This window comes from Xiphophorus couchianus, chromosome 16 (genome assembly GCF_001444195.1).
Source record: "Xiphophorus couchianus chromosome 16, X_couchianus-1.0, whole genome shotgun sequence".
Lineage (NCBI taxonomy): Eukaryota > Metazoa > Chordata > Actinopteri > Cyprinodontiformes > Poeciliidae > Xiphophorus > Xiphophorus couchianus.
Window position 1 is genome coordinate 13,038,269 of NC_040243.1, and position 13,865 is coordinate 13,052,133.

General features: G+C 37.3%; 2 protein-coding genes across 13 annotated transcripts in view; one reads left to right on the forward strand and one right to left on the reverse strand.

Annotated features, from left to right (window-relative positions):
• prkcab (protein kinase C, alpha, b) overlaps nt 1-5,699 on the reverse strand; it is a 101,594-nt gene extending 95,895 nt beyond the window's left edge. Inside the window, exons 1-2 of one of the 4 annotated variants that reach the window (XM_028042071.1) lie at nt 4,898-5,699; nt 4,713-4,744 (exon numbers count right to left, since the gene is read on the reverse strand). In XM_028042071.1, the coding sequence (XP_027897872.1) occupies nt 4,713-4,744; nt 4,898-5,064 (199 nt within the window). In that variant the 5' untranslated portion in view covers nt 5,065-5,699. The remainder of the gene's footprint in view (nt 1-4,712; nt 4,745-4,897) is intronic. The other 3 variants (XM_028042069.1, XM_028042068.1, XM_028042070.1) reach the window with 3 other exon arrangements.
• Nucleotides 5,700-6,191: 492 nt separating this feature from the next.
• The window catches only part of cep112 (centrosomal protein 112), a 137,449-nt gene continuing 129,775 nt past the window's right edge, over nt 6,192-13,865 (forward strand). For 3 of the 9 annotated variants that reach the window (XR_003598669.1, XR_003598668.1, XR_003598670.1), the window contains exons 1-4: nt 7,031-7,201; nt 7,583-7,688; nt 8,271-8,461; nt 8,594-8,757. Coding sequence is in view for 6 of the 9 variants with exons in the window: in XM_028042060.1 (XP_027897861.1) it covers nt 7,589-7,688; nt 8,271-8,461; nt 8,594-8,757 (455 nt within the window). In the remaining 3 variants the exon portion in view is untranslated. Of the gene's footprint in view, nt 6,271-7,022; nt 7,202-7,309; nt 7,486-7,582; nt 7,689-8,270; nt 8,462-8,593; nt 8,758-13,865 lie in introns of those variants that run through there. The other 6 variants (XM_028042060.1, XM_028042064.1, XM_028042062.1 and 3 more) reach the window with 6 other exon arrangements.

Here is a 13,865-nt window from a genome sequence, read left to right on the forward strand (position 1 = left end):
GATTCCAATAACACTCGTGCAAATGTGCACAACAGAAATGCAGCAGCAGGACTTCCAAAGATGTTCTTTTCCAACCCTATCAATTGCAGCAATGATTGTCACCCACATGACTTTGTTTACAAATTATAGTCCATCTGCAGCAAAGCACAGTGTGAAAGTAAAGTAAAGAAGTCACACTTAACTGGCCAGACAAACTATTAACCAGTTTCATTCAGTTCTCTTCTCACTGCTCTGAGTAGTTACACTGTTTGCTTCATCTCTGCCAAAGCTTGGCATCAAGTAGCCAAAATGTGTAAAAGCCCATTTTTTGACATCATAATCTCTTCACCCTCACACTTCCACCCATACAACTGCAAAATCCACCAGTGTTTAGTCTCACACCTATGCCTTCACATCTCCTTTCCTCCTTTCTTCTTTCCACAGTCTCTATATTATTATTCCTTCATCCTTTTCTTCTTCCAACCGCTTCTATCACCACCGTCTCTTGACTTTCTTGTGTCCAGACACGGGACTCTCCTCGCAGCAATGGGTTCTCAACTCTCCAGATGGCACAGTCATTTTCCACAGAAACACAACTTCAAAGACTGGGAAGGAGCAGGAGGAGGAGGCAAGGGGGAAGGAGCCAAGTGATCTAACTCTGAGACACAGTCATTCAATCTCTTTGAGTGACCTGACATGAAGTAGGAGGAGGATGTATACTTTTTGTACATGCTGATATAATCCAGGCTGCTTTGGAACAATAATAATGATCAAAATGTCTCAGATTTTAAATTAGGTGTTCGAATGGGCAATGGTTTTTACAAGCAAAACTGTTATTTTTCATTTTTAAACAGTGCTAGATCGAGCAAGATGGAATGACAATCTCTCTTTTATAGCTATAATATTTTTTTATTTTTCCAAACAATATACATCAACACATTTATTAACCATAAAGCTAAAAAAAAAATCTAGAATAAAGAAACAAGGTAGAAATCAAAATCTTGTGGGCACAGCATAAAGGAAAGTGGTGACGTCTAAATAATATTAGTTTGTAGTATATAACTCAGCATGTCCATATGACAGGATGTGTCACTGATGCTGACTCTCCACAGCAGATCATACCACAGCCAAAAAGCGACTGTATACCAAGGTCCTGTACAATATGAATACATATTCCAGATAATTAAAGAAAAACAACTAAATGTAGGATTCTTCATCAAAAATACGTGCCTCACAATCTTTCAAAAATATTTATTTGTTTGTAATCTATTCTAAATAAAGATAAAGATGTGTTCAAAAACAAGAAGACAGACCAGACTGCAGGAGCTCTGTCCTCCACCCACACAATTCCCTTTGTTAATAATTATAATAAAAAAACATTCCTGCAACTTAGTTCTACTTAAACATTGATCTGGAACTCATAGCTGAGCAGTAAAGGTGATGTCAAGCTTTCAATGCACAGCAGGAAGCCAGAGGCAGAACGTCTTCCTCTGCCTACAAAACTCTTAAATAATCAGCATAGGAGCCGAGTCTCGCACATTGTCAACCACTACAACATGGTCCCTAGAATCACTATCACAACCGATGTTGCTGAAACATAAGTATTTAACTTTACATTGTTCCATATAAGAATTTGTTGCAATATAAGTCAACTAGTTTCAGTAAGCATTAACATAGAGTCAGATGTGAAAATTTGCAGGTGCATCTACAAAGAATTAAATATTACCAAAAGCAAAACATATTTCACTAACTCAACTCAAAAAAGCGGAACAATATCATATACAGTACATAGGTTTTTTTTTTAAAAGCTCAAACCTAAAGATGCTCCCTGTTCAACAAGAGTTGTACCCAAAAATATTCATAGAAAGTTGAGAAGAAGGAAAAACTGCAGTAGAAAATGGTTCTTGAACAACAGAGATAAAATCTTCTTATGCCTTTAGAAGATTTTAAATCAAAACGAGTTTGAGAGTTTACTTGAGATTCACAAGACCCACCACACCCACTCCCAAACCAGACACAATTGTCAGACATGTCTTATTTGGGCTAACAAGAACTGGGTTGTCACTCAGTGATCCAAAACCCTCTTTTCAGATAAAAGTAAATTTTGGATTTCATTTTGAAATCAATGTCCCAGAGTTTTGTGGAAGAGTGGAGAGGTATGTAATTCAAGCTGCTTGAGGTATAGTGTGAAATTTCCACAGTCAATGATGATTTGATGAGGGATGCTGGTGTTGGTTCAAGTTTTATTTTTAAGACCAAAGTCCATGCATTGGCCTGCCACTTTGCATTGATGCAGTAATTCATGCAAAAGAATCCCTAAACAAATATTGAGACCATATAATATCCAGTACATGTACGTACTTTTCAGTAGGCTGCCATTTATGTATCAAAAAAGGCAGGAACATAAATTAACATAAGTTTCAGTTTTGAACTGAAATACTGCAATAAATTATTTTTGATGATATTCAAATTTAATGAGATACACAAACAAACAAATCTCTCAAATGTGTATTCTAATACTCTATAAAAATATTGTCTCTTGCCTCTTAATGGTTCTGTGGAGTTTGCCAACAAATACAGAACTTGTTATGGCAGATTAGAGAATATCATGCACTTACTATGTGTTCTTACTACAAATGATCTTTTATGCATGCAGTCTATAAGAACAAGAAAAAAACTTCCAGAGCTCAAAATACATCATGGTTTAATGGAGTTACTTTTGCATGAACACTTCAACACCAACCTTTTGTAATATCAATGAAGGCTTTAAATATATTGTCACAACATAATGTTAAACCATAAAAATAAAACAAGAAGATCTGTCTGGAAGAAAGAAATTCAGTGTGCAGTGGTAAAGCCATGACTTCTTGCTGCAGTATGATTGTTCAATGCAGTAGAAGACTGGTTGCTTTGTTGCAAATATAACAGGACAGATATGTGGGAGCATGTTGCAAGTAAAGGATAAGATCTATCATCTATTGAGTGAAAAGCCTTTTTGCCAGTCAAAGTATCAAATTATTGTATACTTATGGTATCAGCATGAGGTCACGTGTAACAGCTTTCACATTGAGTCAGAGGGTGGCGGTGCTCAGCTGCCACACCTCTGAACAATAAGCACTAATTGCTCAATGAGTTGCAGCTGGAAGTGGCCATTACCAGCAAAATAAAAATGTAGACAGGAAGTTGTAAGCTACAGGACAGTGAGTTCTCTCAGGTCCAGTTCCAGTCGGCTTGTTGCCAGCACCTGTAAAGTCTTTGGTGCTGTTCTCAATCAGAAGCCATGGCTCTTGGACTATTTTTGTGGTATATTTCTTTACCAATTATGTTCAGTGTTTGTATCAGTGACAATTTCCTTAGCTTACTGTTTTCCTGTTGCAAGGTTGCCTGGATTTCTTTGCTGTTAGTTAGCAGTGTCTTTACTAAAAGGCAAGGCAAGCCTTTACTCAACCTTGTTAAAACTCTTGCATGTACAATGTATTGCACTTTGTGTGTATATATTTTTATTTTAGGGGCCAAAACTCATGACAAGATAAACCTTGTGGATGTAAATGACTTCTCAGACTCTCTGTCCTTGAATGAAGGGGAAGGAGAGCTGTTGAGTAACGAGTTGCCCAGAATTGTAAACGAAGAATACAAGACATCTCCAGCAGCACAGCCCTTGAAATTGTTTTCAGTCAACCAAAATATGGTTGTGAAATCGCATGCTAATATGGAGAGAATTGTTAATGGCGCTTCTAGACAATGGGAGTCAAATGTCTTTGAGCCAATCATATTTCCTCTGCAATCTGGCAGCCAGCTGGTAGATCAAACTCAGCCCATCCTTGATTATGAATCTCAGTCAACACCTCTAGCTGTCCATGAAAGCAGAAAGCCTGCCCCTCCCAGTCTTGGTGAGACTACAACTTCTGAGTCTTTGCAGCAACTGTCTCCCAGCAGAGAAGGAGTGGGTGAACCGGTAACTGGTTCTCATCACCAAGAGTTCCTAGATTAGATAGATCCTGGATTTCTACATACCGCTTCTTCCTACCAGGGTTTAAATATGGTAGAGGTTTCACCTAGCTATATCCCCAGTCATAGACAACCATCTCAGCAATATGAACCTGAAATTCCAAAACCTCAAAGTTTATCTGGCAGTACACCAGAGTGGTTTGGCCATGGTAATGGAATTGATATTTCATTTAACTCTGCTCTCCCAAACTGGCTTGTCTTTCCTCATACTGATACCTGGTTTCCAAAACCGTACGTCGCTTCAAGAGGCTTCCAGCCTGACTTCACATACAACTATGTGGCTCCTAGAGTTGGATCTCTCCCAAAAGCTCCTGAGCCACCCAGACCTCTGCCACATCGTAAAAGCTTCATCATTCAGTCCAAAAATGCCTACCAGCGCCGAAGTCTTCTTGAATCCAAAACTAACTAAACACCAGACTACAAGGTCCCAAAGGGGAAATATGGCAAGAGTGTGAAGGTCTTGAGGGGAACGGTGCATAAAATCTCGCAAAATCTAAGTGAGAGAGTACTTGTGTTCTAGTGTTACTGTAACTGTACAGCATTTCACAAGTGAACTAATGTCTGGGTTTTTTTTCTCTCCAGACTGGCCTGCCTTTGAGGAGTCTTCATTTGAAGGGGAAAAAGAAAACTTTTAGCCACTTCAGTCCCCTTTCAGGAATGTATCAATGGCACAGAGGGGCTATTTAAAAACCCACAAAGAGGAAAATTTTACAAAAATGCCCTACCTTGGCATTGGAATCCTTGTTTCCCAAATCCCCTGCAACGAGACAAAATAAGGTTGTTGAATATTTACAACGCTTTAAGATGAACTTGCACTGGTTAAACTAAAATGATAAGCTTTAAATTCACATAGGTTTGACTATGTAATGACTCGTATTAAAAAAAAAAGAACAAAACAAAAAAAACTCACCATATGAAATCTGTGCAGTGACTGCAGAACGTTGGTTGCTTGAAAAATCTCGCAGTAAACTTGTGGTTCTTCACTTCATGCACATTTTTCTGTCGCAAGGCTCCTTTACGGGCGAATCTGTTCCCAACCCCCGCCGAGTCATTGTAATGTAGAAGATGCTCTGCCATTGCGGGGGAGTGAATAAAGTTTAAAAAGCCACAACTTTACTAGTACCGACGGCTGTCGGTGATGCTCCTGACGTGTGGCGCTCTCCTCTGACTGCGCTTCAGCTGAGCGCTCCTTTTCATTCAAAGTGACGCTGGAGAGGAGCAGCCTGCGTTTACGTAGCGTGCGTGAGAATATTTCACGTTTACTCATGAAAATGCATGCACTGTATGAAACGTGAAAGCCGCATCAATGGAGCTTTTGCCTATTGTAATGGGAGGAACGCCTTTTGTGTAAAGTAGTGACACATCCGGATGAGTAAAGCAATTAAGGTCTGCATAATACAAAAGCATTTAATGTTTTTCAGCAAGTTTGTGTTAAAAATTTACCACATGTTCATAAATTCGGTTTATTTTTGCTGTGTATATTTTTGTTTTTCAGATTTTAACTGAGCTCAATTTGTCATTTGCCTGACGACATTGTACAGTTTAAAATAACTAGAAATCACTTCGGAGGGACGTTTAAGAGTTAAAATACGACTTGCTCTTAAAGGCGACGCCTCCCCATATCAGAACAACTCTGATTTAACCTACAGTTGTTGTGCGCCTTCGTGTGGACATGATGAAAAACTACAGCTTCCAAATAAATGTACATTAATTCAATTAATTTTCAAAAAGTAAAATGTACTTTAAAGTCAATTCAAAACGTAAGCAAAGTATGGCCATTGTTATGCTACGGTGGGTTTACGTGTGGGATTGATAAGTACTTTTGAATTAAATGCAACTAAAAAGCCTGAGCTTTCTTTCACATCTTCTATGAATCATTCTGTCATTCAACCATATTGGGTTTTATTTTTTTAAATCAAATTACTTGATCTTTTTGTAAATTTCTCTTCCGTCATTGTGACTGGTATTCATTTTTGTTGGCATTTGGTAAAAAAAATAAAAATAAAATGAAATTGTTTTTTTTATTGAAATGGCTTGATGGAAGAGTCACCAGTAACATAAATTGGTAGAAACAGTAGATCATTTTAAATGGTGTTAAACAATCACACTAATTGCTCACTACAAAGACCACACTAGTTGGTCTTTGTAGGAATCAAAGGGTATATTAAGCAAAGCAGAGCAGCAGAGGTTATTCTGGACTCTTTCTCTACTTGCGTTGTCTAGCATCTGAGAAGCAAGGGAAGCTGCTTTTCAGTCAAAATCTATGGCTTCTAAACCTTTGTGGTATGTTTTGTTGCTGTGGGTATTTGAGATCTTGTTTATAATTGTGAACATAAGGGATCCTTAATGTGTGTTTGTTTGCCACAAAAAGATTTCTTTACTTTTCAATTTCTCAATTCCTCTGTTTGGTCAGCTACAATAGGTGTGTAGTTGGAAAGATTTCTACCTTGCTTTGACAACACTACTTGTCTATTTGCGGGAGGTCACTTTTGAGTCCTCTATTCAAATTGAGTAGTTTACCACCAGGCCTTGGAAGCCTTTGACTTGTAGTGTCATTGGCCAATGGATGACTTGAGCCTCATACACAATGTAAACACCAGCAATTTATCAAAATAGGAAGTAGATATGTTAGGTATGGAAAAATGCACAATTTACAAGTCATTGTATTTTAATTACTTTAATCTTCCACCAATCAAACTCCAGTTCTTATCACTGCACTTTCTATAAAAAAAGTTGGACTTGAGGTGGGCCTCCTCTTTAGCAGGAACACAATATGGCTGACACAAAAGACACAACCACAAGGTAGCAAACATTTCAACCACACACACAGAATGCTAATTTACACACGCTAGAACTAAAAAAGTTAAAAAGGTTTCTGCCACTCTGATTAAAAGTAGCATGATTATCTCAATAAATAAACTTATTGAGATACAATATGATAGTATCTCATTATATTGAGATAACTATCTTATGATAATTCATTATTTTTTATCAGAGTGGCGGAAACGGGGTTCCATATCATATGTATTAAACATGGTCTGCCAACTTTAAATCTGAATTAACAAAAGTTAAGGGAAAATTAGTCAGACATTACACTGCTGCAGGACGGGGACCTCTATTGGAAAGGGGGAGAAGTCGTCTCCGCGGAAACGGATGTGTCGTAAAGTGAGGTTGGGCGTTTGAAGCCGTTTGAGCGGCGAAAATCGCATTCAAGGTAATCTCCCTTTAAAGTAAGAGGTTACGTTTTCGTACACGTTGTAGTACGTTTCAAAACCTCATTAGGTTGCCATAGAAAGCGAGAGGCCAATCGTTACAATAAGGAGTGAAGACTAGCAAGGGTGCTAGGCTTTAGCTCGGCTAACATTAAAGCTAATACCTCTAAACAGATCATAGTTGCTCATGCTGTATTGAGTTGTCATGGCAACACAATACGTTCCCATGTCTCACACGCAGACCGTTTGCTTTGAAGATAAGTAAATTGCCAAACCCGAGCTTCAGGTGGATGTTTATCGTGGAGACAGGTTTTCAACAGGGATGTGAATCTGTCTAATGTTCTGTAATTTCGTTTTCTGGTTACTCAAACTAATCCTTTCAGGTCACTATGAGCAAACAAGAAGAGTTGTGGGAGAAGCTAGACTCCGAGTTTGACCACATTCTGCTAGACATGAAACCGTATGTTCTCAGGCATCCCAGCAAAACAGGTGAGATTTCATCACAGCAGCACCAATACTGTAGAGATGCAACAGAAGAAAGCACTTCATAGTGCACTCACAATGTCTGGTAAAAATATTTCAGTGTTTGCATTTTGTCACATAACGGCTGCAAACCTCAGTCGGTGTTCTTTATTTAGGACAGCACAACATAGCAGGCCAGGTAAGGGGATCTTTTTATCAGAGAAGCCGTCTACAGGATTAGGGTAACTCTGGAAGAAGTGTGGAGATCTTCACAGAGCTATAGATGGCAGAATCAATTGACAGGACTACTGTTAGTCACACACTCTTTCCAAATCCTAATATTTAGATCATATTCATGTCTGTCTTGAAAATTAATAACTGTTAAACTTAAAAACACAGACATAACGTGACCTACAAGTAGATTGTGAAGCGATGTAGCATTTATAAGTTATAACATGTTTACGTTTTTGTTACTGGGATATGTAAGAGGAAGTGTATTCCACATGTATTCTAATGCAAATAACTGGGATGTAGACCTCTTCTGTTATACTATTTTAGCACATAGTTCAAATGCAGTTACAGATTTTCTTTTTTCTCATCTCATGCCAGAGCGTCAGCATTGTGCCATATGGATAAAGAAGCTGTGTGACCCGACAACTTGTGGTTCGGGTGTGATGGATCGAAAGAACCGCAACATGTATGCCCATTTGCTGCTTTCTATGCTCAAAAGGGGCATCCTGGAGGGCCCTTTTACTGCCAAACCAGAACCCGGAAAGCTCAAGACACTTCCTACCTACATGGTATGAAACATGGTCTACTCTTGACTTATTTTTTTTTGTTTTTGTGATTTAAAATGTTTTAACCATCAAAATTGATTGCATCAACACATTTCCAGGTAATCTAATACTCTGCTGTCTAATTTGAATTTTTAGTCCATTTATTTTGATGAACCTCTGAGTGGTCGATCGGCTGAGCAGAGCAACAGAGGTCTTCCTGACTGGGTCACAGGAGAGCTGAGTGGTTGCGCTGATGAAAGTTTGGCCATGGATCTTCTGAAGGACCGATCCGGTTCTACACCCATTACTGCTCATCACAGGTGGGTCACAACTATAATTACGTATATTTGTAGTTTTTGTTTACAGACCTCTTGTCTTGATACAGGTATTATTAGAACCTGTGCTCATCATGGAGCACAAGTGCTTCATGATGAGTTTACAATTTAAAGTTAAATACCAAAGCAAATATTATGGCATTCAGCAGCAGAGTCTGCCTTTTGTCAGTTCCTTTGAATCTGTTAAGTGCAAAGATATGCATAAATTTCTTGGAAATACAATGGAACCCTAGCATGCAAACTGAATTTGAACAGGCACTTTAGATCTTGAAAATTTGGACATGGAAACAATATTTGTCAACGACCAAATGAAAATATTAAAATAATTTGTCCCAAGCCCACTTAAAACATGCACATTCCTCTTCTTTGTAGTATTATTTTATAGTAACTTTGATAGACGTATTGTGTGGTGAAATCTAAATGAAAGATAAAGGCATTGAACATAGTTTCTGTGAGAACCACACAAAATGCATTTGATAGCGTGTAAGGAAAAATTTTTGTTTGGGTGATTTTTGTATCACTTTGATGGCTGTTGAAGTAAGTGCCTCACCTCTTCCATTGTTGTCCATTGTGTTTAATTTGTGCCAGTTTTATTCTTAATTGAGTTATATGTTTTATAGAAAACCCCAACAGATATTTTAAATTAGCAATAGCACATACTGTATGTTGTGGGATTATATGGTATTAATGACTGCCTTTTGTGTTTGAAGTTATTAATGCGTCAGACTTAGTGATGAGTTTGAGTCTCAAATAAGCCAGCCATGTGTCAAGAAACTAGAATACTTTGATCAATAGAAATGAAATTGTGATATGTGCAAAGACAATAGAAATCAAACCAATATAATGCTTTATATATTTTTTATTTTAAAATCTTACTAAACCATATTTATTAATTTGAGTCAGTCAGATTTAGTTATTAATCTCTGAAACAGTAAACACTCTCTCCCTAATATAAAGCCTTATAACCTTATCTATTCTATTTTATTCTAGAGTTGTATGAATGGGAAACATTATGCAATATCATTGCGAAATATTGCCATAAGGGTTTTGCAATAAAGAAATGGCTTATATTCCCGTCTGCATCACAATTCTCTCCATGAGTTTTGTCCTCTCAGACACCATGTGAAAAAATTAGTCCATCTGATTGGCCAAATATGTTGTTTTTATGCAAAGAGTAAATAAATGGGACTTGGAATTACTTTAAACTATCATTGACCATAAGCCAAGAGGTTCTTTGTTATAGAGCTACTGCTCTTCTTGATATAGCAATGATTATTCATTTTGGAATTATAATGCCGCCCCAAATCGCTTTTGTAAGATGTTTCTCATTCAAACACACACATTCCTATTAATTCTTTATGCAGTGGTTTTCACTCTGTTAGATTGTGATAATCAAATCAGAAGCAATCATGGGAATCTGCGTCTTGCCTGACAATAAAAGTGTCACAGGTCTGAAACAAACCTTTATATGTCAGTTAGAAGCTAACTGCTCTTTACATGAGCCACACAGCCAGCCTGCTGGCCACTATGTTGTTGTTTGTCCTCTCTGGTTATTTATTTATTTACTTAAGCATTGCCTTGTATCAAATACAATTTCAAATACAGTTGTAGCTGGGGATATATTGGTTTTACGACAGAACAATAACATAACATATTATTTGCTGGGGAAATATTCTTAAGGAGCTCCATATTAGTTCAGTTTTGTCCCATGGGTGTGACATAACAATGTATTGTATTTTTGTGACATCCTTTCTATGTACATATACTTATACATAATTGGAAAGCTAACATTGTTGAGTTTGGAATGATGTATTGGAATGTAGATGCACTAAATGCTTTTATCAAACCACTTGAAAATGTAAAATAATGGTTAACTCACCATGTGAAACCTTATGTTATTAACAGAATGAAGCCATTTAAAACAAACAACTTTTTTTTTACATCCACAAATCTCCAATTAATACAATCCAATAAAATAGCGCAAATGATTTACTCCCAGAATCCAACATAATCTGTTGATGAAAACCTTCAAATGCAAATAACATGCAAAATTTCTGTGGATAACATTTAGAAACCAAGAACTAATATCTATTAATAATATAGTTAGACTTATTGGCCTATGTTAATTATTCTGTAGAGAAATGATGCTCCTCTGGGACAGTCTGAGAAAAGTGAGGCTGCCATTTTGTGCTTTTGGCTCTTCTGGGCAACACCAACAGGCAAGGCGGGTGACGTTTCTCGCCCAAGGACACAAATGACGAGGTCCAAAGAGTAACTTAAGGCTCCGGAGTCACAGGTTGCAGACCCTTTTTCTCCTACGATTAGTTTACTTGCAAGATCCTGTTTAACAAAATTTATACCAATCAATAAAATAACCATAAGAATAAGACACAAATCATTACCTGCCTCAGTGGTGGGAAAGAGCTGATGTGAACAGCACTTTACCCTCTTTTGATCCTGGAAGTGTAAGGACTGGCTACTTAAGAAGCTGGCCAGAATAATAGAAGTCAAAATTTTGAAATTGTAATTTCTGTTTACTTTGCAAATCAATTTTCAAAATGTTTATGCACTACAACTGTTATGTCCTCTGTAGTATTTATTTTGTATTTTAAGACATACCTTAGCCCTGCTGTGAAAAGTATTAGGTTAATGTTTAAAAGGGTGTTGAAGGGAAACCTGCTTTATTTGTCTGTTAGGGAGACAGGCACAGGAGAAATTTACGTTAATGGATAAGGCATCTGTCGGAACTTTCCACTCAAAACTTCTCCTACCAGTCTAAAGACATTGAACTGCGCTGTGAAGCTACAGACACAAATAGCTTTTCTGATTGATTGCCTGTCGTCTTTGCTCAGGAGCACTATCTAAAAAGCTAAAGACATTGCCAAGTGCTTGCATCAGGCCGCTTGAGCTGTCCATTCTGAATTTTCAAAGAAAAACACTTCAAAACGGCATGAGAGAATAAGGAACTTCTCATATAATCTACCCATCGTTCTGTTGCTTTTCTCCACCAGCTGAACATGAGCTATAACCCCACAGTGCAGAAAAGGCAAAGAATAAAGCTTAATACATCATCAGGATGTTTAATATTTAGTATCTTTTCTGTGATTTATCTTTTAACATCTAAAATGTTAAAAACATGTATTTGTTCTATGCCAATAATTAAGTAATTCAATTCAATTTGCTTGTCTCATTGATTACTGTCTAAAACTAAATGTGTTGGATGTGAGGCAGCTTACTTTACTTGTCATCAGTCATGCTAACATGCTCGGGGATATTTCCTCTGACTGCAGGCAGTCCAGGGGCTCCACAAAGCGATGTTAGCAATGGCTCTTGGTTTTTCAAATTTAATTAGGAAGGAGAGGCAAATCGGGGCCCAGTGGCTTCGTATACTCATTAGCATCATAAAAAGAGAGCACTGTAGTAGGCAGAGATTATTATACACCAGGGCGCTACATAAGAGGGAGTACAAGCCCACCACTGCCGTATTTAATCCAAAGTTTTCTGTTGAGGCTGTGGAATTATGTCGTTACGATTAGGCGCAGCAGCACTTAGTGCTGTCACCTCTTAGGAAGATGGATATAGACAATAAAAAGGCCTGCTGGGGCCTCACTGTGTGGCATTTAAACATTTTTTCTCACAGTCTAAAGACATGTTAGAGTTAACTTACCAAGTACTAACAGCCCTGTGATTGAACTTTTTTACTGCTTGTTGTCCATCATTCCTGGATTTGAATAAACCTTTAGCAGGTTGCAAAGATGATTTTTCTCACGTATGGAAAATGCTAAATTTCTCTTCTTGATTTTTGGACATAACTCTTACTCCTAAGCCCGAGGGACGAGATATGGATAAGAACTGAAAGAACCAGATTCCAGATGAAGCCAGTGGCTAAAACAGGTTTCCTTGTGGAACGACTTGACTTTAGAGAGAGACAGAAATGAATCTTTAATAGGTTTTTACATAAATGTTCAAATTCTACTTGCTTTATTTTATATTACTTTGTTTGCATTGTTTTATGTTCTTATGTTTTCATCTAAACGTTTTTATAACTAGAACGTAATGATGCACAGAGAAATGGGTGGTAACCAGAATCAGTTTTTTTTCTCCAGGTGAGTGGAGGCGTCTAAGCCCTGTAAGATTGCACTGACAACCAGAGTTCCCACACATTTTAATGTTGAAATTCCACAATTTTCAAGATTAATTTTCAAACTTTTCATAACATATTTTACATAAAAAAAATTTAAAATAAAAATAGACTTGAACAGCTTGAATACTTAATGAGGCCATAATACATATAGGCTCTAAAAATTATGATCCAGCACGATTCAGAAAAGTTTCTGGGGTTTATGTGGGCCTGTGTTTATTTTGTTTTGGCATGTGGACTAAAATAGATTGGTGCTATTTCGAAATCTGTGGTGAGACATTGAGATTCTTCTTCCTGTTTTTCTGTTTGCTGAGTCCCACAGTGTTGAGATAAGACGATGAAAGACTCTCAGATCACAGACAAACATCCAGATAAAGAAAATTAACAGCACCAAGAGCCCTTTTATGTTTTTGTCCTATTTAGATATGATTGATCTCAATGGACTGGTATGACAGTGTGTCCCTATGATGTGGCAATGTTTGATCTCCCCAGCTGTCAGTTGTGAGATAGACCTACTTTTCAGCTTGATTCATTTTAACCGTCTTTTAAAGTTAAACTTTTAGGACGTTTTCAGGTGTTACTCCATGGTTCTCAGAATTAGGTCTGCTGTAATGTGTGAATTTTGTGTAAACCATAGGGATTACTTTATTAAAGCTACTCTAAATATAACCACAAGATGGTGGTATTTCATTGTGCATAGCACACTTTCATTCAGAAGAATCTGGAAGAAAAGTTCTCAGGTTGAGAAGATTTCCTCATGATTTTATTCACTCCAACTTCTCGTGCTTGTTGTGATCAGTCAAATATAAACTCTGTTCTTAATTTGAGAAAAAGTCAAATTAAAAGTCAAATTTTAATATTACTTCATATTTGCTGTGGTTTCTGTTTTAGAGCTTCCATGCACATTTCATTTTCTTGTTTTTCTCTTTTTCTCTCCTTGACGTCTGTCTTC